The sequence below is a fragment of the Cynoglossus semilaevis genome, chromosome 11 (assembly GCF_000523025.1).
Source record: "Cynoglossus semilaevis isolate Cse_v1.0 chromosome 11, Cse_v1.0, whole genome shotgun sequence".
In the NCBI taxonomy this organism is placed as follows: Eukaryota; Metazoa; Chordata; class Actinopteri; order Pleuronectiformes; family Cynoglossidae; genus Cynoglossus; species Cynoglossus semilaevis.
In genome coordinates, this window is record NC_024317.1 from 14,330,755 (window position 1) to 14,358,754 (window position 28,000).

General features: G+C 39.9%; 1 protein-coding gene across 3 annotated transcripts; it reads left to right on the forward strand.

Annotated features, from left to right (window-relative positions):
- On the forward strand, positions 1 to 27,794 carry pcbp4 (poly(rC) binding protein 4). 3 transcript variants are annotated; one of them, XM_008320778.3, is made up of 14 exons: positions 1 to 576; positions 13,022 to 13,305; positions 13,393 to 13,416; positions 14,412 to 14,444; positions 15,981 to 16,097; positions 16,556 to 16,687; positions 16,925 to 17,053; positions 17,464 to 17,538; positions 18,642 to 18,713; positions 20,153 to 20,194; positions 20,294 to 20,372; positions 21,088 to 21,143; positions 23,326 to 23,495; positions 24,405 to 27,794. In XM_008320778.3, the coding sequence occupies exons 2-14, from the start codon at positions 13,159 to 13,161 to the stop codon at positions 24,832 to 24,834; spliced, it is 1,506 nt and encodes a 501-aa protein (XP_008319000.1). In that variant the 5' UTR covers positions 1 to 576; positions 13,022 to 13,158; the 3' UTR covers positions 24,835 to 27,794. The 3 variants fall into 3 exon arrangements, with proteins under 3 accessions (XP_008319000.1, XP_016892305.1, XP_024916054.1); XM_017036816.2 differs by lacking the exon at positions 24,405 to 27,794 and adding an exon at positions 23,795 to 24,174; XM_025060286.1 differs by lacking the exons at positions 1 to 576; positions 13,022 to 13,305 and adding an exon at positions 15,654 to 15,685.
- The last annotated feature ends 206 nt before the right edge of the window (positions 27,795 to 28,000 follow it).

The following is a 28,000-nucleotide window of genomic DNA, read 5'->3' on the forward strand; positions in this document are numbered from 1 at the left end:
TAATTTCATGTGTCCTCTTTACCTGTAGGTGGCAGCAGTAGCTTATGGAGCACCGAGAAAGCTGCAGAGTAAGGAGTAGTGGAGAAGTAGATAATGGAGGAAGAGTTATGTTAGGAACTAATAAATTAAGGGAACGGATTGAAGAGAGGAAAATGAACAACCACAGCTCGAGGCCATTAGAAGAAAGGAATGAAGAGTGAAATGTATAAATATATAATCAAGACAAAATGTCATCGTTAAAGGGAGTATGGATAAAAGAAAAAGGGAGGGTAGAAGACGACTGGTTTGATAACGACTCATAAACAGGGCAAGAAAACAGGAAAAAACTAAGGAAGAGAGATGTGGAGGACGGGTGCATTAGTTCCAGTCCGTGTTTATTTCCTGTAACAATCGATGTCTCTGGTTGTGATTGGACAGACTGGATCCCTCCTCTCTCTCTCTCTCCCTCCTTCCTTCACAGCAGTCTCCTCCTCTCTTCTCTCCTCTCCTCCTTTTCTTCTCTCCCCGCTTCCCAGGGTGTAAAGATGCTTCCTCCCCAGACTAAGGATTTATAATTCTCTCCTTTCTCCTCTCAAGGTAAGCTCCACGAGCCCTTCTTCCCTCTGTGTGTGTGGGTGTGCGTGTTGAACTTCCACAGCTCCTCGTTGTGCCACACGCACACGCTCAGCCTCGGTATTTTAAATGATGTTGTAAACGTCCTGTTTCTGTTTGTTCTCCTCTTCCTCGGAGGTTCTGTCAGGTTCACTCGTGTGTGTTTACCCGAGCGAGTCACTGTTTCTCCTCATCAAAACTCAGTCCGATCCTCAGACTCCGTTCACTCCTGGCAACTTTCTGACTTATAGTTTTACTTAAAAAAAAATCAGCCAAATTAAGGTCATGTGGTCTACAGTCCTTGTCAGTCATTGGTCCATATTGGACATGTTAATTGCCATGTTTTTCTTCACTGTTTGGTAGACGGTATGTTTTCAATGGTTTTTAGCATCTTAGCTAGTCTGGTTTTTACTTTTTTTTTTTTTTTTTTCTAAAATTCCTCCAGCAGTTGCAGGAAGGTTTAGGTGGATGGAAGCTGTTTTTAGTTATCATCATGGTAAAGGTTTTCATCTTATTAATGGACAAACTTCATTTCGTCTTATTAAGTGTTAATTCATTTCTCCAAATTTAGCCGTTTGCCAATTTATTTGTCGTTTTGCAGATGTTTTATGGCTTCATTTGGTAAAACAAAAGTAAAAATGTTTTTACAGTTGAAATTAATATTTGGAAATTTTTAGGAAATATATTAAAAGAGACTTGGAGTTTTAGAGTTTGATGGAACAATTTCAAACATCATAGAAATTAATTTAGCTCAAACCATTACATTTGTGTTTATATTAAGATGTACACATTTTCCCTGAACTGTTCTCAGTGTCTACATCTAGTTTTATGCAGGAAATAAACAATTAGATTTTGTAATGATGATTATTTGAGATTGATGCTGTTTAAACACACATAAATCTTACATGAAAGATACACACAAATAAATGCACACGTACACCTCAGATCATTTAAATTAATGCTAATTTATTCTGTTTTTCGTAAACACTGAGTTCAAAGATGCTACCAGTCCCACAGTGCTCTCTCTCTCTCTCTCTCTCCATTTAACCAGAGGCCAGCAGTGTGACTTCTCCAATGCTAAACAAATTACCTCAGTCTATTTTTTTAATGAACCTGAGTGAACTCAGCGCTGCGTCACATCACCAAAGTTCACAGAGAAAATCTGTGATTGTTATCATCACAGAGAATACGCAGTTGTTGATCCACTGCTGCCTCCATTACAAAGATCAAGTGTGTTGTTTTGTGACATCAGTGTTTGAAATGTATTGTTGAAATTTACCCTAGTGACACAAACTGACCACCGGAGGCAGCAGTGGACCAGCAGCTGCTGTCTCCATTTGAACTAAAATCACAGATTTAGCTTTAGATAGACTTCTTCGACTATGCTTCCAGGTTTCCCTTCTATTCCACTTCAACTATCCCACTGCTTTGGTTTTTTTAGCTTAAATGTATCTCCTAGGTTCAGTTCCATCCTGGGTCTTTTTTTTTAAGTGGACCAGTCTTCATTTATTTTTTTCTTTTCTGCTCTATTTTCATGTGATCCTTCATCTTTCATCCCACTCTCCTTTGTTTACATCCTGAGCTTTTTATCTTTACTTCCCCCATCTTCCTAGTTTCCTCTGCCAGCCACTGCCACGGCACTGATTTTCATCCTTTTTACTGTGTCCCTCCTCCAGACACACACCCTATTTTCATTCAGCCTCCGACTTCACCTATCCTCCCCCTCCACTCCATCTCTGTGTCCGTCTCTTCTCTCCAGTCTTCCCCGGAGACCCTTAAATCCATTAGGATAAGAGCTTCTCTATCAGCTCTCGAGGATCCTTTACTTTAGTCTCTCTCTCTCCCTCCCTCCCTCTGAGACACACACACACACACACACTTAAGGATCAGTCTAATCTCCTTGTGCATATATTGCTACTCCTATAATCAACCAGAGTCTCCCTGAGCCGGAATCATTGTTTTTCTCCATAGTATTTGGTTCATCAGCTAACTCTGTCGCTCAATGGCTAAAAACATTTTTCTGTTTTCTCCTGTGGGACCCATGTGTTTACTGAGATGAACCTTTTCAACAAAAAAATACAATTTGCGAAAAGGTCCCTTCACACAGACGTCCATAGAGAAAATCTGTGACTTTTTTTATCCTGCAAGGACATCGTAGCTGCTGGTCTATCGCTGTCCCCTGTGGTCAGCTTGTGCAACTAAAGTAAATATGTACTGAAGATGTAAATTCTTTGAACTGAGATGTTGATCCACTGCTGTCGATGCCTCCGTCAGCAGGAGCGGATTGACGTTTGTTGTTCCTAAACTTTAAGTGTTTTTCCATGGACTTGTTTTTCCATGGTGTGGACGAGGGAGTTGGTCACACACTTCTATATCTGTGGTCTCACAGCGAGGTGTCACAATGACCGTGCTATCAAGATATGGAGCCAAGAATAAGTTTTAGCTTTTTAGCTAGAATTATTTTTTAGCTCATGTGACAAATGTCAGTTCTTGAGATTATCATTCAGTCTTGAATCCTGGCCTGAACTCCGTGCCGCCTTAATGACATCACTCTTGGAGACAGACAAATGTGTCACATGTTCAGTGTAACATGTGACACAATGCAGATTTCTTGTGCAGCGCTTTCTTAGCTGAACAACAGAAGCTTTGTTCAGAGGATGCACACAGAAAGTAAACATTCTTTTGTGCCTCATCTCCTGACTTTGTTGTTTCTCTCCCACAAATCCAGGTCGTTCTTCTTGGAAATTGACAAACATTTCAGTTGTTTCATATTTATATATATATTTTTTTTGTTTAAAGTGATTGTGCCTCACTGGAATTACCATATTCTCTTTTCCTCCAGTGGAGTTGTTGATATTTCCTTTGAGATGTTTGCACAGAGGCACAGCTTCATCCTCATTCTGTCACACATTTATTTACAAACGGCAAGTTTAACAGATGATGCTACAGTTTTTCTTTTTCGAGGCAAGAATTATGAGAGTCTTCTTCCAAAGATTTCTGTGAAATAGTTTCTGGACATTTGTCCCCCAGCAGAGAGGACAAGGACATAGATTGTGGAATGAACCAAGCCCCTCTGTCTGTTCTGTGGAACAAAGCAACTGCTGTTTTCTCCACACAGTGATCATCAGTGAGCGCTGCTCAACTGACATTTGTTTGGAGCGTCTTACATCTCATGGTCTGAGTTTATGTCACAGCAGGAGGTTATTATACTGGAGTTTCTGCTTTCACATTTGTCTGGGACGGAACCAGACAGAGTTCTGTGACGGCATCGTTTAAACAATTGCTCTATTTATCATTGTACATAGACATTCGTAACACAAATGTGCAAAATCACTGGTTCTTTCTTCAACCCAACAACTTTCACTTCACAATTAAGTTCTTGATTTGTGAGGTTCACAACCCTTCGGCTAACCTTACGTACTTGTATTACAAATATTACAAATACTTTTTTTTTTCTCCGTGTATGTCCTTCTGAGATAAAAAAAAACACTGCAAATAATGACATGATTTCTCACATTGTAATTGTTTTTACTTAAGCATGTCTTATCTTATATTAGCATGAAGTTGTTGATGTGAAATAGGAAGTGTTTGTATTTCATGTGACAAAAGCGCTAAAAAAAAATTGAATCAGTGATTCAGACATGCAGAGTAGAATCAGGTCTGAAGACGTCTCCAAAAATTTCAAATAAAAGGCTTTTGGTTTTGAAAGTCTCCAAAAAATAATAATTCTCATTTCTTCTCATCTTCTTGTGAGTCAGGTTTATCATTACAATCCTAATATTACCATGATCCTTTCTTACAAAGGCTTCTCTGTTTCTGTGAATGCCAGTCTCTGAACCTGATCTTGTCAGGACGTCAGCAGAACTTCCCTGTAAACCAGCATAATCTAAGCCTGCAGTGAATATTTTTTATTGGCATGTAAAGAGATGAAAACGTTGCTCTGTTTTTTTTTTTTCCCCTGAGCAAACATCAGACCAAGCTTCTCCGCTTCCTGCTGCTGGCCTCATAAAGCTGTCATGCGTGTCATAATAGATTTGAACATCAGCAGGGCCTTGTATCTATAATGGAGGAGGCGGCAGCAGAAGCTGCAGAGACCATGAAGAAGTGGGTCAAACTGAACAACGTCTCAGGAGTGGAGCGGCTTTAACGTTAGGGTTTTATCTGTGCTCCCAGAACTGACTGAGTCACTGAAAATAATGTCTTGCTGTCAATGTGTCACAAACATCTTCTCTGTTAGTGCCGCAAAACAGGAAATAATTCATCACAGTTGGAATCCTGACTGGAGGTCTGTGCTCAGGTCTGTTCAGACCAACGTAGCTAATGTAGCTCTGGTGTCTTTTTGTGTTGTTCCTCATGCTAACGTACCTTACAGGTACGATAATTTGGCTACCCTAGTTAGATCGTCATGCTAGCAACTTTACAATCGAAGGTTTTGCCTACTTTAGCTACATTCAAAATCTAGTCTTCTGTCATCTGTTAGCAGCCTACATATCAACATGTTTATCCTCAACTTCTTAGTCATTTTAACAGTTGTCTTATACTCAGAGGGTTTTCAGCCTGATTCCAGACTTAGTAAATTCTATGCAAACCCCAGGGAAATGGGATAAGGGTTAGGGTTAGAACTTGTAATGCACTTTGTGTGGTCACCAGGTCTAGAAAAGTGTGACACACGTACTATTGAACCCCAGGGGTTCGGCAGAAGACACACACCCGACTCATATGATTCGTGATGACACGCCCCCGCTTGGCCATCACCGGTGAATGCGCATATCAAACTGGTGGGGTTCAGTACCTCCAACAAGGTTAAGAACCACTGCAGTAAAGTGTTACCACTGTCTCTGTTTCCTTGATGGGATGAATTCAGAGGCAGCGTTTGTTGTGGGTATATACGGCTGGATGTGCTGGATGGTTGTGTGATAAAATGAAATACACAATAGATGTGAGAAAATATACATTTTAGTTCATTTACCTCAAAATAAATACTACTCCTCGTCTCCTAAACATTTTTTTTTTACAAAGTCAACTCAAGTTGACCTTTAGTGAGAAGTTTTCCAGCCCCTCTTTCTCCATGTATATCATCATATGTCATGAATATTATTGTCATTTCTCATTTCTATCCAAGTTTCAAAGTTGGTGTCACATCACTGATTCCTCTTGCAGTCGTTTGGAGAACAGAGCTTTGTGGAATCTAATTCTCTTTTATTCACTTAAAACTTGGGACTGGACCAGTTTGGCCTACAAGCAGAGCACTAACCCTAATGTAATGGCAACTAATGCTATTATATTGAAAGGGATGAGGAAAAGACCTGAGAAGCAGATCATGGACCAGTACAGAACTCCCTCTGTCCTTCTGCTGCCACCGAATGACTCCATTTTCAGAAAGAGCTTGCGGCTGTTCTTCTGCAGACAGAACACCAGGAACGTCTCCACCTCTGGAGTCTCCTCCAGCAGGTGCTGCTTGAGGTCGCCGCCGTATCTCTTGTGGAGCTTTTTGAAGATGACCTTTGCGAACGGCTTGGCCTCCGAGACAGGAGGAACATTCTTCTCGCTCACCTTCGGTACACCTCTCCTGGCCTGGTTGACAACACGGCAGATGTGCCGCGCCATCTCTTGTTTGGAGAGTCCAATGAAGGCGCCGGCCTTCCTGTAGACGTAGAAGATGGCGGTGGCCAGGAAGAGCAGCGTCTGCTTCTCCCTGGGCTCCAGAGACGGACCTGCGCTGACCTCCATCTCCTGTCTTGTCATGCACTCAACCAACAAAATATAAAAATGCTTCAAGTTGCTCTTTTCACAGAAAAGTGAAATTCTTTTTGGTCAGTTCCCCCTCTGTATTATGGTGTATAAGGTAAAACTTGAAGATCAAAGGACACAGATGAAAGAAACAAATGACATCACCTTTGTTTTGACCTAACTTGTAGCCGTGAACTATTTTAACATGTATTATGATTGTTATATAACAATGTAATTGTTATTAATACCGTTCTGCTGTTATAAGCAGCAGCTGGGACAGTTGGCCTGTGGTTTCTGAGGTTTCAGCTTCATGTAACAGAAACGTGTTCAGCTCTGACTCCTCTGGGTGAATTTCTTAGGCTGAAACAACTGTGACTCAGATGACGGCTGACGTAACAACCCAGATTCTTCAGACAAGAATATTTAAACAGTTCCATCACTGCAGCAGGAGCAGGAGTAAAGGAATTATCCTGACGATGTCACGTCCCAGCTGGGCTGATGGGAAGGAGGAAAAAATGGACTGACCCTGAATGTAATCTGCACCTGCTGCTGTCACTAATTCATCACTGCCACGAAGCAGCCCTTTATTTACCCACAGTCTGAGAAACGGCCATTTTCAATCAGAGCGAGCAGCGCACGGTGCTGTGTGTGTGTGTGCACGTGCCTCTGCATTAAGTACGGACTGTGTGTGTGTGTGCGTGTGTGTGTGTGTGTGTGTGATTGACCTGCAGTTGACACACACTATGCGGACCTACATTTTCACAGTAGTTCCAATCGTTATGAGTGACAGGTACTTGTGTGTGTGTGTGTGTGTGTGTGTACTGGTCAGTGCTGTCGTGAGCTCATATGAGAAACAGCCATTGATTCAGCTTTTTAATTAGCAGTGTTCTTGAGTGCAGCAGTACTTGTTTGTTTGTGTGTGTGTGTTGGCATTTTAAAATGTGTGTAAATAAATACTAACCCAGGTATTTGAGGGGTTTCTTGATGCTTCAACTCTTCCACACACAGAAGTCCACAGTGAAACTCTGTGATTTTAGCTCAGAGACACAGGAGCTGCTGCCACCTGTGGCCACAATATACCAATACTGTATTGATATTTTAGGCACTGTATCGATTTTTTTTATTAACAGTTAACATTCAAATATTCATGCTGTTGGTTCATCTTATTTTGTTTTTATTTCTATATCGCAATATCATATCATTGCCCCTGTATTATGATACGTATCCAAGTGCTCAGATTCTTGCCAATACACACCCCTAGTCACTTATGTAAATCTGTTCTATGCACCATAAATGAATAAAATAAAAAGCAAATGTAAATGTAGTGAATGAGGCAGAAGGAGACGCAGCGGGGGAGGGGGAATGACCGCAGTTGTCAATAGAAAACATTTAGTTGATTAAAGTTGGTTGTACCACACCCACCCCATTCCTGTAATAGATACATATATGTATATATATATACATATTTTATTTGGTGTTTTCTAACACACTATATATATATTAGAGGGTTCTAGCATTAAGTTGACCCCTGCTTTATTTTATAAACCTGCTGATAAATATTTATTTCCTCATATTTCTCTTTGGTAAATCTATCAACCTGTGAAAAACAACTTCTGCCTCTCACCTCCCAAAGTCTTAGGTTAATTTTGATCTTTTTTTACTGCTAGCATTTTGCTCTTGCAGAGCACTGTGTTCATATGATGGCAGTAATAATTTGTTGACACTCCCTAAACCTCTCCACTCTTTCATCATCCCTGCTTTTACGCCTGCCATCCTCTCTTAAAGAACTGATGTTAGCGGTGATCAGTTTAACAGCATCCATCAGCTGCGGCTGCCAAGAAAGACATTAGTGGATTAAAAACAGAGAGGGGGAGAATAAGGGAGCTGTAGAGACGGCCAGAAACAGTACAGAAATGAAGAGCAGGAATAGGGAAATAAAGAAAAAGTAACCAGTGATTTTAGCTCACGGACACTCAGCAGTTATTGATCCACTGCTGCCTCCTTCACTAATTACAAATATGTTTTTTTTTTCACTTCATTAACAGATTTGTTTAAAAAGATTGAATTCCTTCAGTGATATATGTTGACCACAGGAGGCAGCAGTGGACCAGCAGCTCCTGTGTTAGTTTATGCCTTCAGAATGACGACCAATTGCACTTAAAAAAATTCTTCAGCTCGTGTTTTTTCCGCTGCGTCCACAGGTTTTTATCTTTACTTCTGCACCGTGACTCAGCGGCAGCTCATCATGACTCCACGTTGATGCAGCGTCTGTTCCATGATGCAATTCTTGACTGCTGCTGATTGTTAGCTTGCTTCATCTAGAGTCAAATTCCCTTTCCTCAATCCCCCTCTCTTTTTGTGGACAAAACTACCCAGCATGGGGAAGAAAATAAGGAGATTTAGGCAAACTGAGGTGCATTATGGGTAAAAATAAGAACAAAATGGGTCAGCGAGAAGAAAAGAAGCCTGGAGCTTGTTGATGACACACTGACAGAGTTTGTGTGTGTGTTTCATGTCAAATAATGAAGCAGCTTCTGTTTCAGAGATGATCTCTGCTCCGCTGCTCTCTTGTCTCTCTGTTTTTAGAGCAGAACAAATGTTGATGTTGGGAAATTTGATTTAGACTCAGCTGGATCAGACACTTTAAAACACACACACACACACACACACGCGCGCGCATGTTATCCAATAATAATAGAAGTAAGCTAAAAATACAGCAGAGATCGTCAGAACTGAAACAGTTTGATGTTTTCAGAAGGTTCAAAAAGACGACAGTGATTTAGGGTTGACTGAATGAGGGTTTGTTTTTTTTTGTGTGTCTCTTGATCAACGAAATGATTAGAACCGGGTGCAAAACATTAAACTTATAAAATAGAATACAAATAACACTGTAAATACTGTTGTGTGTATGTGTACGAGTGCGTGTGTGTGTTTGTGCGCGTTTTTTGTGTGTCTTTTCCCGGCAGTTTCCTGTTGAAAGCTATTGATCCGTCCCTCCCTCTCTCTGTCCCCCCGTCCCTCCCCCTGTCTCTGGGGGGTCTCAGGTTCTCTCCATTATGACTGTATGGAGACAGATGGATGGAGGCTGTAAAGAGTGAGAGGATCATATGACCTGCCTGAGGGAGGAAGTGATGGAGGAAGGACGAGGGATGTTTTAGGATGGAGGAGCAGGGGTGATGGGATGTACAGAAACAAGAGAGAGAGGTGCATGATGGGAGTAATGTAACACCACAGCTCGATGACAGCTGTCGTCCTTCAGGCAGCCACCGAGGTCAAAGAGCTTCTGCTCCAACACAAATGTTTTTCTCTGTCTCCTCACTCACACTGGATCTTTGGACTGATGTTCAGCCTTCTGTTGTGTGGAGGCAGACAAAACCTGGGTGCCCAAACACTGGGGCGTGGACCAGCACTGGGCTGTTGGTACTTAGGTACCAAATAATTTGCATTTTGTAAATCTTTTAGTAAAAAAAAAAAAATAATTGAAAGATTCTCATCCAGTTACAAACATCTACTGACTGATGGTAGAAAATCAAAAATCAGTCAAAGTAATCCATTCAAGACAACAAATCAAATTGTCTTTAAATAGCAATATTTGACAAAACTGTTTCTTTTTCAGCACTATTTCATTGTACATTTTCATCAGTCTATTATATTCACCCATTACTACAAACTCAGAGTACATTTGTAGTTGTTATATTCAACAACTGCGGATGTTTTTGACTCTGACTGAATCCTGTCACCTGTTCTGCTGTGGTCTGGATACCACGTTTGTCCATACGAGAATTGTTGTACTAAATGTTAGCACTGCTGTGTGAACCAGAACCATTGTAGCTAACATTAGCTCTGGTGTCTGTACCAGGGCAGTTGTAGCTAATGTTTGCTCTGGTGTCTGTGCTCACAGCAACATATTTTACACTGAGTTGATACTGTAAACTTAAAAAAAAAAATCAAAATAACGCATCATTTTGAAAACTTACATTGATTGGGGAGCAGCCAATTAGGTAAAAAGATCAGGAACGGAGTTGAATTAAAACGACCGCCCTGCATTTGTGCACCTTCTAATGTAATAAAAACTCCATTACTTCCTGCCTTGTAGCGCCCAGAAGCCTCCGCTCTCTGCTGCATCTGCTGCCTGCACCAGCTGCTTCCTGTGTACAAAATGTTTATATTGTCTTCTTTTGTTTTAATGGAATTATTATCCCATAAGTAATCAGTCAAACTAAAATGTCTAGTCAGGAGCAAGTGCTTTGTGTTCTAATTCTTTAAGACACTTTCTAGACCTGAATGGATTTGCACGATGTACAGTAAGGGCCGAAAAAATGGGTTGGCAAAAATATGATCCATAAACGGGCTAAGCATTTACAGTAAAGGCTGGTTGAGGCTGGAAACGGCTCTTTTTCTTTAAATAGATTTCTAATCACGAAGGAGGAATCTTAAATAAGAATTTTGGAAATTAATTTAGTTTGAATAAAAAAGGTTAGAAAAGTTAACAAGGATTAAATTTTAGGAAACCAACAGAAAAACTGCAGCTTTAGCCTCAGTGTTTTTGTCCTTCAGTGAGAGTCTTAGCATAGCATCCTAGCATTAGCACGTCCATGTAATTACAGTAATTATCTACAGCACTGCTGGGACGACTGGAAATGTCCTCTGTGTCCGTCCTTTTGTGTGTCACGCCCCCTCCCTCTTTCAGCAGATTCACTTTGTTCTTAAATGGAGGCTCATGTAACACACAAACACACACACACACACACACACACACACACACACAAAGAGATGATGATGATGCCACTCCTACTTGCTCTCTCTTTATCTCGGTTCAGTTTTTTCTACCATGACATCATTGACTGACACTTTCAATTGAATCTCAACTGGTGTGTGTGAGTGGGAATGTACACAGGGACACCGTGACTGCTGCTGGTCCACTGCTGCCTCCTGTGGTCAGTTTGTTTCAGTCACGTTAATCTAAACAGGTCATTTGAAACGTCAAAGTCCATTTTAAACTAAATGGCGCAGCAGGAGAGTGTCTTTATGAACCATTGACTTTTCTCTCTGGAGTTTGGTTTCCTTTCAGAAAGATCTGTCTAACAGTAACTGTTGTGGTTATATATTCTCATGTATTTGATTCTCTTTAGTCTTTTACAAAGCGGTTTAATCATCTGTTTAGCTGTTGTTAAAGAGAAACCAACTCTTCTGATTGATTTCAGCAGCAGGGTTTGCTCACAGACAGTGGATGTCGAGGATGTTCATCATCAAACGACAGCTATTAAAAAAACTGAAGTACTTCTTTAAAGTATATTTGAAATAGTCGCGTGCTGTGTCTCTCTCTGCTCTGTTGCATTTGTGTGTGGTTTCAGTGCATGAATTATGAATCTACCTTTATTTCTGCTAAAGTGCATAAATGTGTGTGTGTGTCTGTCTGTAAGAAGATATAAATTATTCAGCAGGATGTTATGCACTTTGGTTTAATATCCCTCCATGAGTCACATATGATCAAACACACACACACACACACACGCTCTGGCTTTTATGCCTTGTGAGTTCTTCACATTGACTTAATGGATTCCCTAGTTCTTCCTCAAACCTTAACTGTGAGAATTGTCTAATGTAAATCCTTGACCCAAAGTTAGTCTGACCCATATTTAACCTCCAAACAACACCTTCAACCTTAAAGTACTCTCTCACTCTCTCTCAGTACAAAATATCTCCAGAACAGAAGGATGTTAGTGTCCCCACAAATATAGCTATACCAGGTATACACACAAACACACACTTACTCAGAGACAGGGATGAATCACTGGTGCTTGAGGTCAAACTGAGGCCAAAAATCTGTTCCTTCAAACTGTAGTCAGTGACAGGTGATTGGGCGGAATCAGAGTCTTTCTAAAGAAAGACGCAGACGTGACTGTAGAACAGTGCAATAAAGATAGTAGAAAGAAACTGCAAATACTGTTTAAAAATAACCTGTATATTAGCCCTGAGATTGAAAATGTTAGCCAAAATACAGCTGAAAGATAGCATTAAATTGCATCAAAATGTAATCAGGCAGATTAGTTTAGAAAAAAATAAATCTAAATGTTAGGCAAGAAAAGTACAACTGGGCTATAAGCATTACAAAAAGTATTTTGCATTAATGCATTCTTAAATTAAAAAAATGTAGAGGAGAAGAATAAGAGGAAAAACAGATTTTAGTTCTTTATTCTATAAATAAATCACTGTAATGGTTCTATGACCTGGTGGGTGGGGCATGTTGACTCTGCCCGGCGACTGATCATTTTTCACAACCTGATTGGATTAAACACTGGGGCAACAACTCATTTCTCTGACATGATTAGATCAGGGCTGAGGCCGAGATTTAAATCACGTCACTGCTTAACAGTCCATGGTTGTGTCAAGGTGGACATGAGTGTGTGTGTGCGTGTGTGTGTGGAGTGGTCTTGTGTCATAAAGCACTGATGATGTCATTTCCTTACTACCCGGGGTTTTGTTAATCAACCAAAAGCACCTGCTGTAGTGCTTTCAGCTTAACGCAGATTACTCCCTCCCCCCGCACCGAAGTCTGTACAGAAGATCAGTGATTTTAGCTCACAGACCAAAGTCTGTACAGAAGATCAGTGATTTAACTTCACGGAGACACTGCTTCAATGATTGACCATATTCTCAGTGTTTATGATTATTTCCTTTTCCTTTTCCTTTCCTACAGAATAGAAAGTGAGTTGGTACCAAGGGTGGAATCTTCTACCATCACCACAACTCCAAACTCCAGGAATACAGCGATTAAAGAACTTCCGAAGTCGGTGTTCTGAAAAGCTTCACTTGCCTTGGGGGCCTCAGACCTTCATGCGTCTCCCAACGACAGAGTCCACCCACACCTCCACCATCTCCACCATCATCCACCAGACATCCTCCACCATGAGCTGTGACAGAGAGTTCGGAGATGGAACCACAGGAGTCACACTCACACTGAGATTACTCATGCACGGAAAGGTTCAGCACTTCCTGTCTGCTTTGTCCCCGTTTTTCTTTTTTGTACAGTTTTGATCCTAACAATGTTAATGTCATTCTTCCTTACAGGAAGTAGGGAGCATCATTGGAAAGGTGAGTCTTGAAAATGGATCTGAGTTTTATTTATTCAACAATACAGATTTATTTCATTTGTTTTTTTGATTTATTTTTACATACCTCTGCTTTATTTTATGCTTGTCTTAGCAGAATTTCATTTTTTTTTCTCCTGTTTTCTTTTTATTCTGTCTACTGTAATAAAACAGGATCCTCTCATTACATGTCTTGTAAGACATTTTTGCAGCATTAAAACATTTATATGCTCAGCCCTTCCCCCTCAGTCCTCTTCCATCTACAACCTGCATATTTAAAAGTCCAGGATTTTTTATATTTAATTTTCCCCACATCAGTATGCTCCTCGTGCCTGTGCTGCCTCTAATCTCTGCTGCACAGAGATAGAGATATTTAAAGTTGGCGTGTAATGTGTATTAGCTGTGTGTAACGTTTCCTGTCAGTTCAATCTCCACTCACTGAAAAGGAGCCAAATGAACAGGAGCGTGTTAAATGAGAAAAATAAAACCCGCAGGATTTTATTTCTAATCTAAATCACAGCTGAGTGGAGTCTGATAACCACCCTTTCAGCTTATATTTAGATTTTCCTCCCCATAATTATCACCATGAGTGTGCACTAACTCTATAGAGTGATCCAAAGAAAGAAAAAAGAGAAGAGTTGGTCTTAGATTTTCTCTGGTGTATAAGACTAAAATAATAGCTGAAAAAAGGAGCTGCAAATTGTCTGCAAATTCAACAAGAATATCTGAACCAGACTAAATGTTAGATGAATGTTTGACAAAATCAAATAAAGGCTAGCACAGAAATTGTGATTAGTTTGTATTTGTAATTAGTTTGACTATAGTAACTAAAGTTTAATAACATAAAAATAGAAAATAGCCATTTTACGTGATAAAAAAAAGATTTAAAAAATCCACCCACAATCCTATTGCTAGCATTTGCCTTTAGAGCATGTTCTCATTTGAAGCTCTTTTAAAAAAGTCACTTTGACCTTCAATGTCCATTTGCTGTTTCCACAGAAAGGTGAAACTGTGAAAAGAATACGAGAAGAGGTAAAATCCACCTTTTCATTGTTGTCCTCTGTCTTTTCTGTCCTTTCATCCTTTGCCACATTTTCTGCTGATTCGTTTATATCTAATGGCCAAGGCTAATTGAAACACAATGTCATGTCAATGCTAACTTAGAATAGTCTTTGAGGTCGACATGTTAGAGTTTTAAAAGTGTATTATTTAGCACTTCTTTTCTGCTTCTTGTCAGAAAGACAATGCTAACTCACAAGCTTGCAATAGTTGATTTTATTCTGTTTTTCAGATTAACATTGGCATTGTAAGATCAGCTAGATAGAGAGAGAAACATTGTGTTATAACCTTCTGTTAGCACCTATCCAGCTCGCCTGTTAATGTTTTGACAAAAGAGGATATTACTAGCCTGTTAGCTGGAGAAGGAAGCAGACAAGAAAAACCTTTACAAATCAACTTAATGTTTAAATGCAAACTGGCTGTTAGCTTTTTATAGCTAGCTTTACGTTTGGTTTAAAAGTGATAACTACTGACTATTTGACTCTTTATCTGCAAACTAAAAGTGCTAAGTAAAGATTGACTTACTGTCCGTTATATTTATACTTATGCATATTAGCAAACCTAGTAAAATAAGGATTAGACTTTTTAGGCTTTGTTAGCTCATTTTGCTGTTGATGCTAACAGGCAGGGCCATTAAAGTTGTTAGCTTTTTACTATTTGAAACCAGACTAGCTGCAATAGAGTTTTGAAGGCTTTAAACATACATGAAAAACACAGCAGTGGATCTATTAGCTTATTAAGATAATTATGAATCAAGAAGGTTCCCTGTTGAATTATCTGTTCATTTTGGTTCTGGTCTATATTCTGCTCTTAGTTCTGATGCTAGTTGTGGTTTTGGTCTTAGTCCTGGTTATATCTCCATCTTCTTATTTCTCTTCAAATATTTGCTCTACCTTGTCTTTCTCGCCCCTTCTCTCCTTCCACTCATTTTCTATTTAACAAATCTATCCCCTACTGCTTCCTCTCTCCTATCCTCCATTTCCTGGACTTCACTCATCTCCTCCTCCTCATCCTTCAAATCATTTTAATCTCTCTCTCCTGATAATCTCCACAAAACTCATTTTCCTCCTTCTCTACATCTTCCTCCCACTTTCTTAAAAACCTTGATATTCTCCACCCTTCTTCCACCCTTCCTTATATCCTTCATTCCTTCTTCCATCTTTCCTTCCTTCCTCTCTCCAGCTCTACTGTGATCCCTAGCTCCTGCATCACAGGCATCTCTCCTTTAGTGTCAGTTTAGTTTAGTTAAAGAGAAGGCAGGTTCTATTCCTTTTGGTTGTCCTCTTCCTCCTCCTCCTCCTCCTCTACTAATGTGTTTGCTCTCTCCTCCCTTCATCTTTTCTTCTCCTTGTGTGACTCACGTCCTCTTCTCTCATTTGCCTCCCGTACCTCCTCTAATGGATTGTCCTCATTTTCCTCCCCTTTCGCATTTTCCCATCCTCCCTCTCTCCCTCCTCACTTCTTCGCCTCCTCCTCCCTCCTTTCTGTGACTGCTCCCACTCTTCGCAGAGCGGCGCAAGGATTAACATCTCTGAGGGCTCATGCCCGGAGCGCATCATCACAATCACGGGACCAACAGAGTGTGTGTTCAGAGCCTTCACCATGATCGTCTTCAAAATGGAAGAGGTGAAGATTGAAAGTGACAGAACTTGTCACGTAGTACCCTAGTGACCTCAAGAGAAAAGTTTAGGTTTGATCTACTTGTATATGGTAGATATGTGGCTGCTGCCTCGTGTGGTCATGACAGAAAATAATGTCACCTTATGTTTTGGTCATCTTTCCAATCACATGCCTGTTGTTTCCCACTAAGAAACTGGAAATCCGCAGAGCACTCTCTCTCTCACACCAAACCTTATAGAGAAACTCTGTGATCAAGGCTCAAAGGGACACGGCAGTTACTTATGCCTCTGTCACTAAATGTGCAACTATTATGTCATGACTTTCTCTGTTCAGCTTTACCTTAGTTACAACAATGACCACAGGAGGCAGCAGAGCACTAGCAGCAGCACCAGTTTCCCTGAGGTCTGGAGAATGAGTGGTATACCGATTTCAGTTCTTCCTTCTCTTTCTCTCATCCCACTCAGGACCTGACGGCGTTAGTGGCCAATGGCACAGTAACCAGTAAACCTCCCGTCACACTGCGCCTTGTCATTCCAGCGAGTCAGTGCGGTTCGTTGATTGGCAAAGGCGGCTCAAAGATCAAGGAGATCCGAGAGGTGAGCCAGAGATGAAGACTCAAAATTGCAACTCTGACTTGAGTCGCACTTAAGTCACACACAGAGACTCCAGACTTGACTTGGACTCGTGCTCAAAAGACTCCAGACTCGCCCAGCACTCCAATTTCGGGACTTGTGAACAATCCTTATGTTTTCTATTTTTGACCTATTAACATTGATGAAACTGAAAGTCTGACAAGCTGACTTCTTCTTTTGTGCGTGCGTGTGTCCGTGCAGTCGACAGGTGCTCAGGTGCAGGTAGCTGGAGACCTCCTCCCGAACTCCACGGAGAGGGAGGTGACAATATCAGGGAGTCAGGAGGCCATCATTCAGTGTGTGAAACTCATCTGCAACGTCATCTTAGAGGTATCACATTCTCACCCTTTCACATCAAAGGACATGGAAAAAATCTGTGATTTTACACTCACAAGGAGGGAGGGGCCACCTTCTCCACCTTCACTCACTCCCTATCAACATAAAACAATTATAATTTTTTTTAACATTTTCTTACAGTATTAGAGTCATTTCACACTGCAGTGTTCTCAAAAGAATCTGTGATTCTCACACTTATCAAACCTTTTAGACAAAATCCGTCCTTTACCAAAGACCTTTTTACATCATGGCAATAGTTTCAGTATTTACCTCACTGACACAAACTGGCCACTGGAGGCAGCATTAGACCGGAAGCTTCTGTGCCTGTCTGAGCTCAAATCACTGTTCTAAATCACTGTTAGCCTTCTATTCTATGACGTTTTACTGATCACCAATCTCTTTAGTCTCCACCTAAAGGAGCAACCATCCCGTACCGACCCAGTCCAACTCCTGGGACGTTGCTGTTGGCAGGAAACCAGGTGAGTGGACAATGTTGAATGGTTAAAACGGCTACGGCTGAACACACTTCACTGCCATCAGAACATCTGGGTTCATACATCTGAGACATGTGAGGACCAGGAGTAACGAAACAGTCAGTAATCAAACCATTGAACTCATTAATCAGCAACAGAACAAGTTCATTGAGTTGAATTTTGTGGCTTTTGCTTTTGTGGTTCTCAGTTGCAGTACACATACCCTCAGGAGTACTGGAAGATATACATGTAAACATACCACCTATTGAAAATAATATAAAACAGGTATTTACTACAATTCTTCAGGTCGGCCACATTGTGCCTGTGTGAACAGAGACTGTTGGTTGCCTCACAAGAGTTTACAGTGTTCAGTTTGCTATTATTGGTTTAACAAACAGTTGTTCAGTGTGTGACCTCCCCCCCCCAGTCCCCTGCCTTTCAGTTGTCATACATAAGCCAGCTGTAGCCAGTCTGTCAGTCTAGACTCCAGGTGCCTCATCTATCAAACCATGTGTAGAAACAGTTCTACATTCTGTTGCATGGGTTCTAACTGTAGTTTCACTGTTCTACCACTAGATTTTGTGCATCCACATGGTCTGAGCTGTGCCTACATTTCTATGCACAAGTACAAGTACAAATTCCATACTTGGAAAAGTTCATATGCACCAACTACGTACACTTCTGTGCAGTTGATAAATGAGGCCGCAGGTCGTCATCATCATCTGTACAGTCTGTGACAGTGCTCAAGTGTGGACAGCGGTGATGTCTCTGAGACGACAGTGAAGCTCAGCGTCCGCTGTCCTCATATCTGTGGACAAATCCCACTACAGCTAATCGTACTCCTGATCAACTTGCACTTGAACGAAAAAATGACATATCTCAAATTGTCCTTGTCTTGATCCTAAATGTGTTAACTTAGCCAAATCTCTGCAGATTTATGGATGTGTCATTTCTGTTTGTAAATATACTGGAGAGAACTGTTGTGTTTGATTTTTAGGTTCTGTGTTTTTATAATGATCCTATTTCCCCGTTCACAGACCAGCAACCAACACGAGGTGATAGGTGGCGCTCTGACTCATGCTCTGCTCTTCTCTCTGTTTTTCCTGCAGGTGTTTGAAGCATCAGACTTCAGCTCTCACCCCTTGTTCTCAGTGGCTCAGGCAGGAGTTGACCTGCAGCAGGTCAGTGGCTGCCATATTTATATATATTTATTGTAAGTCTACTTTGATGAAATCCCTCTTATTTTTCCAACATCCTCTCACTGCAGCCATCAACAGATCAACGAACTTTATCACCGCCATCATTTAATAATCTCACAAACAGGGAGGTGTTTAAGCTGTCACATTGGCTTGCGCAGCTTAATTTTATATTCTTTTTTTAATAAACAAGACCATTGTATCTGCACTTTTTTACTATAGGGTCCATTGTATCTGCACTTTTTTACTATAGATTCGACAGATGACAGATTCGACTTAGCTTGTAATGTGTGGCTACTTTACATTTGTTCATGAGGCAAATAAACCAGTGAACGGATTTGTCAAACATTAGAGATGGAAATGGAGAGAGTTTAGTCTGGTTCTTATTTCAGTCTAATTATCCATTGGATGTTGATAAATATTCATGTGGTAATGAACATGTATTACATGGATTACAGTGGTCATTAATGTCTGAGCAGCAGGCCTTTTGGAGGCTCTGTTTATATATTGGTGCTAAAATAGGCAGGCTTCATTTAACAACGTTAGATCATTGAACATTATAACAATGAGCTCATGTTGCTTGTGTTAAGCAGTAGCTTTTTAGGTCCAACGTGTGCTCATCAGGCTTAGCTGCAAATGCTGACCTAAGAAGAAGAGCTTAGCTGCAAAAATGACCCGCTGCAGCTAATCGTAGTCCACACATTTAGCTTTGTTTTCTTACTCTTGAACGCTAAAAATTACATATCTAAAATCTTTCCGGTCAGATTTACAACTGTTAACTTTTTTTTTTTTATGCTACTGGAAACATGTCTCTAATTAGCCGTGTCCCACCACAAATAAATAGCAGTGGGGGACAGGGACTGCTCCTCCTCTACTGGTTAATCTCTGTTCTTTATCACATGGTAAACATTTCTGGAGAGAACACTGGAGAACCTTTCAAAGTTCTCATCACACGCCTGCAGCCAAATGTTCCTCCCCCAACAGCACATCAAACCGCTTATAAATATTCAGTGGAGGAGATGAGGAAAGAGGAGGAGCTGCAGCTCTGCTCAGGTCACGGTCCTAAAACATCTCCACCTACACTGTTCCTCAGGGCTCAGGTTTTATTTAGCGTCACTGCTGTGCTCAGCCTCACACCATATGTGTCCAGTAGAGGGCATGTCTTTTGTCCTTATGTCTGACAGGATGTGGTCTCATCAAAGTGTCAACGAAGCTTTAGTGTCTCTCAAGGATGTTGTTTCAGGGCAGGTAGGGAAATACTGCCGACCTGTTTAGGCTGAGATTTCTTTGATATGACCGGTGTTTTGGACACCACATGGGGCCACTGAAGATAAATAAATAAATTAATAAATATATTATTTGTCGTAATAATGTTCTACACCAACCAAAACCCTAAACAGCAAACATTGTCTTTGTGTTTTCAGGCGTATGCAGCCCATAATCACTACAGTATCCAACATTCAGAGGTGAGAAAAAACAACTCATCATCTGTATTTACTGTAAATCTGTTTCCATTTTTAATGAAAAGTAGAGATAAGTGTACTTCTTCTTCTTTCTTCTCTCAGTTAGCGAAGCTTCACCAGATGTCGCTGCAGCAGCAGAGTCTGGCCTCCATTGGCCAATCAGCTACGCCCATGCTGTCTGGTATGTATGTCAACTGCATGGGTGTCCATCTTGAATTGTAAACCGAAGAGCCAAGAAGTTAAAGACATTAGCTAAGGAGTGAGCTAGCATATAATTAGCAGAACAAAGTTCATGAAGTCATTTAGTTTTGCGAGTTTTGCTAGAACTAGTATTTGAATTTTATACCTGGTCCATAACCAGCTAGCCTCAGGTATTCCTAACTAGCAAAACAAAATTTTATAATAAGTTCTGAAACTGTACAAAGGCTAGTTTTATTGTAAGTCAGAGTAGCTGCCACAAACTAAATCGAGTGTGGGTGGTTGAGATGGAGCCAAGCCCAGCTGTCAGCAAGCAAGGGCGGTGTTGGACAGTTGGCCAGTCCACACGTATAGAGACAAACCACCAATCACGCTCACATTCTTACAGATGGTTATTTTAGAGTGAATGACCTAATCAGTATGTTTTTGAGCTGTGCGAGGAACCCGTAGTACTTGCAGAAAACACACAGGGAGAATATGCAGTCTTTAATCACAGGTTGAACAGTGAGTCAGTGATTTTCTTGTTGTAAAGGAAAGCATTCAACTGTGGCCCCACAGATACATGTAAATGTCATGTCATTTTTCTGTGTTGGGAATTCCGTGTTTATCTAAGTGTTTTCACCTAAATGGCAGCTTCATTTTTTTGTGTTTTGAGGTCTTTTGAATCATACAACTATATATTTTTTTCAATGTCTCAGGTGGTGTTGAAGCCCCTTCTCAGACATCATCACAGGAGCTGCTCATTCCAAATGATGTAAGTGCTGATTGATTCTGCTGAATGAGACAAATCTGTGTGACCATGTACAACTAAAAGAAACGAAGAAAAAAGCCAAAAAAAATATTAAGATTAATATGCATTTGGACCAACAAAAGCTCTGGTACAATCTGAAAAACCTGGGTTGAAACACAGTATAGGGTAACTTTCATAGTTTCAAATCATCCCTGAAAAACCTTAGCCTGTAAAACAAACTGCTAACAGCACTCTGCTCAAAGCCTGCAAGGTGTTTCCAGGCCCTGGAGCGGAGTTGATGACAGCTCTCTGACTTCCTCAGGGACACTTTAACATGCCTGCAGGTCTGAGCCATGACCTGGAGTTTGTACGAAGAGCAGTCCATTCTCACCTCCCATACGCCTCACACTCTAGAGCTGCCCTTAAGGTTGCAGTAAATTATCCTGTCACTGTCAGCTGTTGGGTTGGGCGCCCTCCTTAGGGTGTAAACAATAAATAAACAAATAATAAGAACCATAGCTGAAACAGGAGTAGCTTTTTTTAGGACCAGGAAAATCCCAGAAATAGTGTACAATAGTGTACATGTACAGAGGAAATTGACATGGACAAATGGTTTAAAACTGAACCAAAAAAGAAGGATGGACATTAGCTCAGAAGACGATTTGACATCTGCTACATCTGACAATGACATACTTACATAGCAATAGACATCTTTTTAACACTTAGAGTTTAGGAGGTGTTGTCTTGCTTATTTCTCCAAGTCTTCTTCTCTTTGGTTCCTCCCATAGTCCAGTCCTGAATGCTAGGTGCTACACACATACTGTATGTATAGGCTCTCTCTCTCTCTCTCTCTGTGTGTGTGTGTGTGTGAGAGAGAGAGGGAGAGAGAGAGAGAGTCAACACTGGTGTAGTGAAACACATCAGTGGTTCATTTAAGCTGCTAAATGGAAGTGTATGATATGTTTGTTTGTGTGAGACCGTGAGCAGCTTAGCGACACCCTGCTGCTAGCGGTAGCGGATTTAACCACCAACAACTCTACAATAAACCTGTCAGCAGAGGGGGATCCTCCCAAAAATAGTCCTGACTCTGTCCTCCTCCATCAGCCTCCAGATACTTTTAGCTAACAGTTCCCAGAACCACATGCAGGAGTTAAAGGGTGAAAAAAAAAATACAAATACAAATACATATTTGCAGCTTCCTACCTTTAAGATGATATGATGAGAAGCTATCGTATGAGCAAACACCTAACAACTGTGCAATAGTGTAACAACATTATCAGTTACAGCTTCTACCTATTTATCACGACTGGCTGAAAGGTTTTACTCAGTATTAGTTAACCACTAAACCACTTAACTAAACCATGGTGTTTTAGGTAACTCATTAACATTAGCCCCTAATGTTTACCTGTTTATTTTCAGGTTTGCACAACCTACTGGTATTAGATGTGGATTTCACAACAACCTGGCTATTGTCAGCTCACACTGTTGTTTGCTGTCACGCATATTTATCAAACACATGCTTAAAAAAGCACACACATACTTGAATTATCGGTGAAGTTTCCATGAATAATCCCCTTATCACTTTTAAGACTAAAAGCTCTGTGGTCCACTGTAGAGGAATGTTTGTCTGGTTGGCCCACACCTAAAGCCCAAAGAGAATAGCTCTAATTTTAGCTCACACAGACACAAGAGCTGCTGGTCCAATGCTGCCTCCAGTGGTCAGTTTGTGTCACTGAGGTAAATCTGAACAGATTGTAACAAACAGTGAAGTCACAAAATAGTACTTCTGGACTTAGTGATGGAGGCAGCAGTGATTGTTGTGTCTTTATGGGATAAAATCACTGCTTTTCCCTTTGGACTTTAGTGTAGAAAAAAGTGCAGATTATTATTCTCGGATTATAGGTGTCATTTTTTAGGTAAATCAATAGTTGTCCCTATGCCTTTCAGGGACGTCTCAATAACACCAGAACCAAACTGGCGCCTTTAGCTAAGGCCATGGAGAAAATCAGTGATTTCTCTCATTTGCCTAAATGATTCACTGCTGAATCCATCTGTTAGTTCTTTGTGACCTGTGAAAGGAAGTAGTATTTGAAATTGCAGAACAACCAGAAACAAAGATTTGTATAAGCCAAGGAAATACTAACTCTCTAGTCTCTCTTTGTCTCTCTCTCTCCCTCGCTCTTTGAATGTGTCTTTTATCTCAAAGCTGATTGGTTCAATCATTGGACGCCAGGGCACCAAGATTAATGAGATCCGCCAGGTTTCAGGAGCTCAAATCAAGATTGGTAGTCAGATTGACGGCACCACTGATCGCCACGTCACTATCACCGGCACACCCATCGCCATCAACCTGGCGCACTACCTGATTACTTCATGGTAAGCTTTTTATCATGGCTTTTCATAATGCTAATGATGACAGGAAGCGTGGGAGCGTGTTCCCTCTTAGAAACTGAGGACAGGATTTTTTTAATGTCTAGGCAACAGCTACTTTACTGAAATGAAATTTGCTAGCCAATAAAATTATATTTTTGTATTACTTAACTCTTTACTTCAAGCTGTGCTCTTTTAGGCTGTTTTATTTTTATGTCACCAAGAGTTTTTTTAATTTTCTTTTGTCGAACAATGTTGATGCTAACATTTCTACGATTGTTTGGTTTTGTCCTCTTCTCCCTAAGCCCCTCCCACAGCCATCATCCCGACTTAAACAGCACACCTTCCATCCGAACCGCGAACTCCCTACGATAAAAAAAAAATAAAAATAAAGATAAATGTTTCACACTATAGAGGATTTAGAGCCACATGGAAACATACCCAGACTTTCGTCTTGTTTTTCTGAGATTGGGAAGAGAAATTCAAAACCATTCTGCAGTCAAAGCCAGGACTTTGTTTTAACTCTCATAATTTGGATTGGTTAGACATCTGATATTAGCATTTTTGAAATTTTAAAATGGTGATTTTTTTCCCCATAAAATCAAACTTTTCTGACATTTAAAGTCACAGATTGTGATACTTTTTCTCAGAGTTTTGATGTTATGGTTGCAATTATGTGTAAAAAGAAAAAAAATTAGAAAAAAAGTCTGGACTTGGGAGTGATCCTGTCTCCATCTGCTCCTGATCCTCTTTTATGGCTCCAGTTTTATTTTCCAACGTTTCCTCTTTGGTTGAATTATTATTTTGAAACTTTCTTTGTTAGACATGTCTTTGGTTTAACCCTCTAACCCTTCTCCATCCAAACCTCCTCCTCTTTTCTCCTCCTCTTATCACTTCCTCTCCCTCCTCCTCCAGTTTAGAGACGGCTAAATCAACTGCCCACTCCTCTTCCTCTTCCTCCTCTTCCATGCCGCCTCCTGTTGACCTCACCATGAGCTACCCTGCCTCTGCCTCGTCCTCCTCTCCTACCTCCTCCTTTTCCTTCTCTAGCTCCTCCCCCTCCCCTTCACTGGCAGCCGTGGCAGCCACGCTGCCCCACACTCCTGTCCTGGGTTCTCCCTATGCCTTCCCGTTCTCCAGCCTCCTGGGAGTCAAGTCCATCCCATACCTGGCCCTTTCTGGCGCTCCTGCTTCACCGGTAATCCCAGGATCTGTGGCGGCTGCAGGAGTCCCCGTTCAGGCACACGCCACAGCTGCGGCAGCACTGGCGTCCTACACAGCCAAGATTTCCTCCTCATCTAACGGGATGAAGAAGCCAGAGCGACAGAAGTTTGCTCCGTACTAATGCAGGAGGATGGATACAAGCTGTAGATGTCACCTTTTAAGAAAGAGGGTTTTTTTTAATTATTATTGTCTGTGGTTTTTAGGTCACTTTTTTTCTCTTTTTGTATTAGATTTGTCTGAACTGTTAAAGTGGGACGAGTGGAAAATACAGTGGAAGTTTTTACCATTTCCTTTCCTACATTGAATTGAAAGGAATTCTTCATATATACATGAGTTTTTGGCTCTTATTTTAGTCTTTCAATGCTTACCACAAAACATTTGGTGTTATGATGACACCACTTGATGTTTCCTGGTAAAAATATACATATATATATTTTTGGGTTTTTGTCTGATGGACATTCAAATTTGTTTGTGCAATTTTGCCAGTTTACAATTTTGTTTGATTTAAAGTGCTGTGTCTGAGTCACAGCAGCAGTTAGTAGATAAAAACATTTGTTTTTCATTTTGTCGCTGTCATCATTTTCCATTAGTCCCACTAAACCACGTTATTTCGTTTTATGACGTCGCCCTCCTCAGGTGTTTTTTTTTTTTTTTTTGCAGTGACACTACAGTGGTAAATGTTCAGGGGTTGAAGCATTTTGATCAAAGCCATAAAGACTTTTGTGCTTGTTTACTCTCTTATATACACAAAAATATTTATGAACTAATATTTAAAATATTCTCTCAGAGACTTTGAATCACTGTCACTAACACTGAGCGGAGACAGAGCCATTTCTATGACTGTTTCCTCTCAACATCCTGTCTATCTCCTTTTTACTTCCTACCTAACTTTTATCTACTTTGTCTCTCTTGTTTATATATGTTCATGTTTTTTCTTCATTTTGGTCACACTTTATATTAAGGTAAACATTTTAACCATTGAAAAGTTCTAGCCATTTTTAATAGACTTTTATCAGTTCATTTCAACTTTTGTGTTCTTGAAACATCAATTAGTAACTATTCTATGAGCAACTCTTATTTTCTTATTAGTTACATTTTATTTTCTGATTACTGTGATTAAAATATGTGAAGTTTTTTGCCTTGTTTAAAGTTTGTTCTGGGCTTACTTTTATTTATACTGATGTAGATTTTTATTTGTTTTGACCTAAACCAAAAAAAAAACTGATCTATGGTTGGCTAACCATACGCTTTATCTAAGCTATCTTTTATACGTCTTTTTTGTAAAAAAAAAAAAAAAAAAAAAAAAAAAAAAAAGTTGATGCTTATCATGTGAATCTAAATATAAAGTGTTACCTATTTAACAGGTTTAAACATTTTTTTTTTCTACTTCTACTCCATAGTTTTGGTATTTAATTTGATTTTTTTTAACTTATTAATGCAATATTATATTAACAGTATTGGACAGATTTATGTTTTGCCAGCACCACTGCAGATGAAAAATCTCTAAACTGGATTTTTTTTGTGTGGAAATATTTATGACAATAATAATATAATAATATAATAATATTAATCACTGTATCATGAATGCAAATTATGTTCTGAAGAGCTGTGTTTACACACAATCACATCTTTTGTGTTCTTTGTTGTTTTTTTCTATTCTTTTCTTTTTGTTATACTGTATTTTTGCACATGTGCGACTTGAATTATTGTCTATGCAAACACTGTGTTCATGCTCGGTTTCTCCAGGCTAAAAAAAAAAAACTATGTCACAGATCCGACCAACAAGGCCTCTTTGCTGACCCTCAGTGACACCCGGTCTAATACAATCATACAATGTCTGGAAAGTAAATATTTAAGAAGAAAAACTAATAATATTATGAATTAAGTGTACTCTATTTGTTAGTTGATGCAAGAATGTCATTTTAATTAACTAATTATGCAGCTTGCAAGCTAGCTAGTTTTTCTGACACTCTTAGCTGTTGTTTAGCCACTGTGAAAAGCACCTTGCTAAATTTGGCTAACTGCCAATGTGTAAAGAAAATAGAGAGGATGCTGAGATACACAGTCAGGATAGTAAAGATAATAGTTAACTAATTAGAATAACCTGCTGTAAAACTAATATCTAAGCTTTTGCCTTATGATACTGACTGGTTGATTTAAAGGACAAAGTATGCTACAATAAACAATTGGGCTTTTTATTTAATGTGCAAATTAGCTAGCATCTTTACAACCATTTGTTTTTCAGATATAGAATGTTTCTGTAATCAGCTTAATAATCTACAGTTGTTCCCAACTAGATGGCAACACAACTTTTATTTAAATGTTATGAGGATATTAGTGGGCTGAACAGCCACTGCATTGTTGTAGGTAATTTGATGCCAGATTTGGAGCATTTGGCAAACTATCAGACGTATTCCTGTCACCACCTGAGGCAGCAACAGGCACATATCATTTCACTTTCGCAGTGATTGATATTTAATTGCACTTGAAAAATAATACGTTTTTTTGTTGGCATGCCAGGCAAACATTTTTTGTTTTTACATTATTAAACAGTGAGTACAGACATGTAGTCATGTCACGTTTTATTTAATACCTAAACATAAATAAAATACTAATCAATTGTCAAATCGTCTGCTTCCGGTTTCTTCAACATATCACTTCCTGTTCCTGCACCGCGTTTGAAATGAATGAGAAGCAAGTGGAAAAGAAGGTAAGTCACGTGATATTTAACATTAAGGTGACTACTTTAGAAAAACGAACGGAGGACAATGTGTGAATATCTTCAGGCGATGTTCTTTGTATTATGCTTTTGAACTTTTGTGTTTTTAACTCAGTTGAGTTTGCGTTTCCTGCAATTCACAAATGGAAGACGATTCCTTCCCCGTTTAATAGCAAATCTACAGAAGAAAGGGACTTAGAGGGGTAATCCAGAGTATAAACTAAAAAAGAAAAATAATAATGTTAACAAGAATGGATCGCTGAATCGCCGGAAATAGAAGCATGGGCTGACGTCGTCAGCAAACCGCTAATAATAATAAACAATGAACTAAGATGGGATGTTTTTAACATAATCTTGATCAAATTAGGCTACTTATAATTTAAAAATGTACCTTAGAGGTTGCTGACAATAAACGATGATGACAGAAGAGACAATGGAGCATAAACATGAATAACTGGCGAGGTACTCTGAAAGTTCGTCTTGATACCAAACTTCACTGCATGGTAATACCCTCTGGCCCTGAATCCCATGGAGCTGGAGCTTTTTATCCTCTGCTGATTGAAATGAC

Bases quoted from the DNA above. Each gene is read 5' to 3' on its own strand.
- pcbp4 (XM_008320778.3), top strand. From the start codon at position 13,159: ATGCGTCTCCCAACGACAGAGTCCACCCACACCTCCACCATCTCCACC. The intron at 13,417-14,411 runs GTGAGTCTTGAA...CTGTTTCCACAG, and splicing joins TAGGGAGCATCATTGGAAAG to AAAGGTGAAACTGTGAAAAG. The intron at 16,098-16,555 runs GTGAAGATTGAA...CATCCCACTCAG, and splicing joins TCGTCTTCAAAATGGAAGAG to GACCTGACGGCGTTAGTGGC.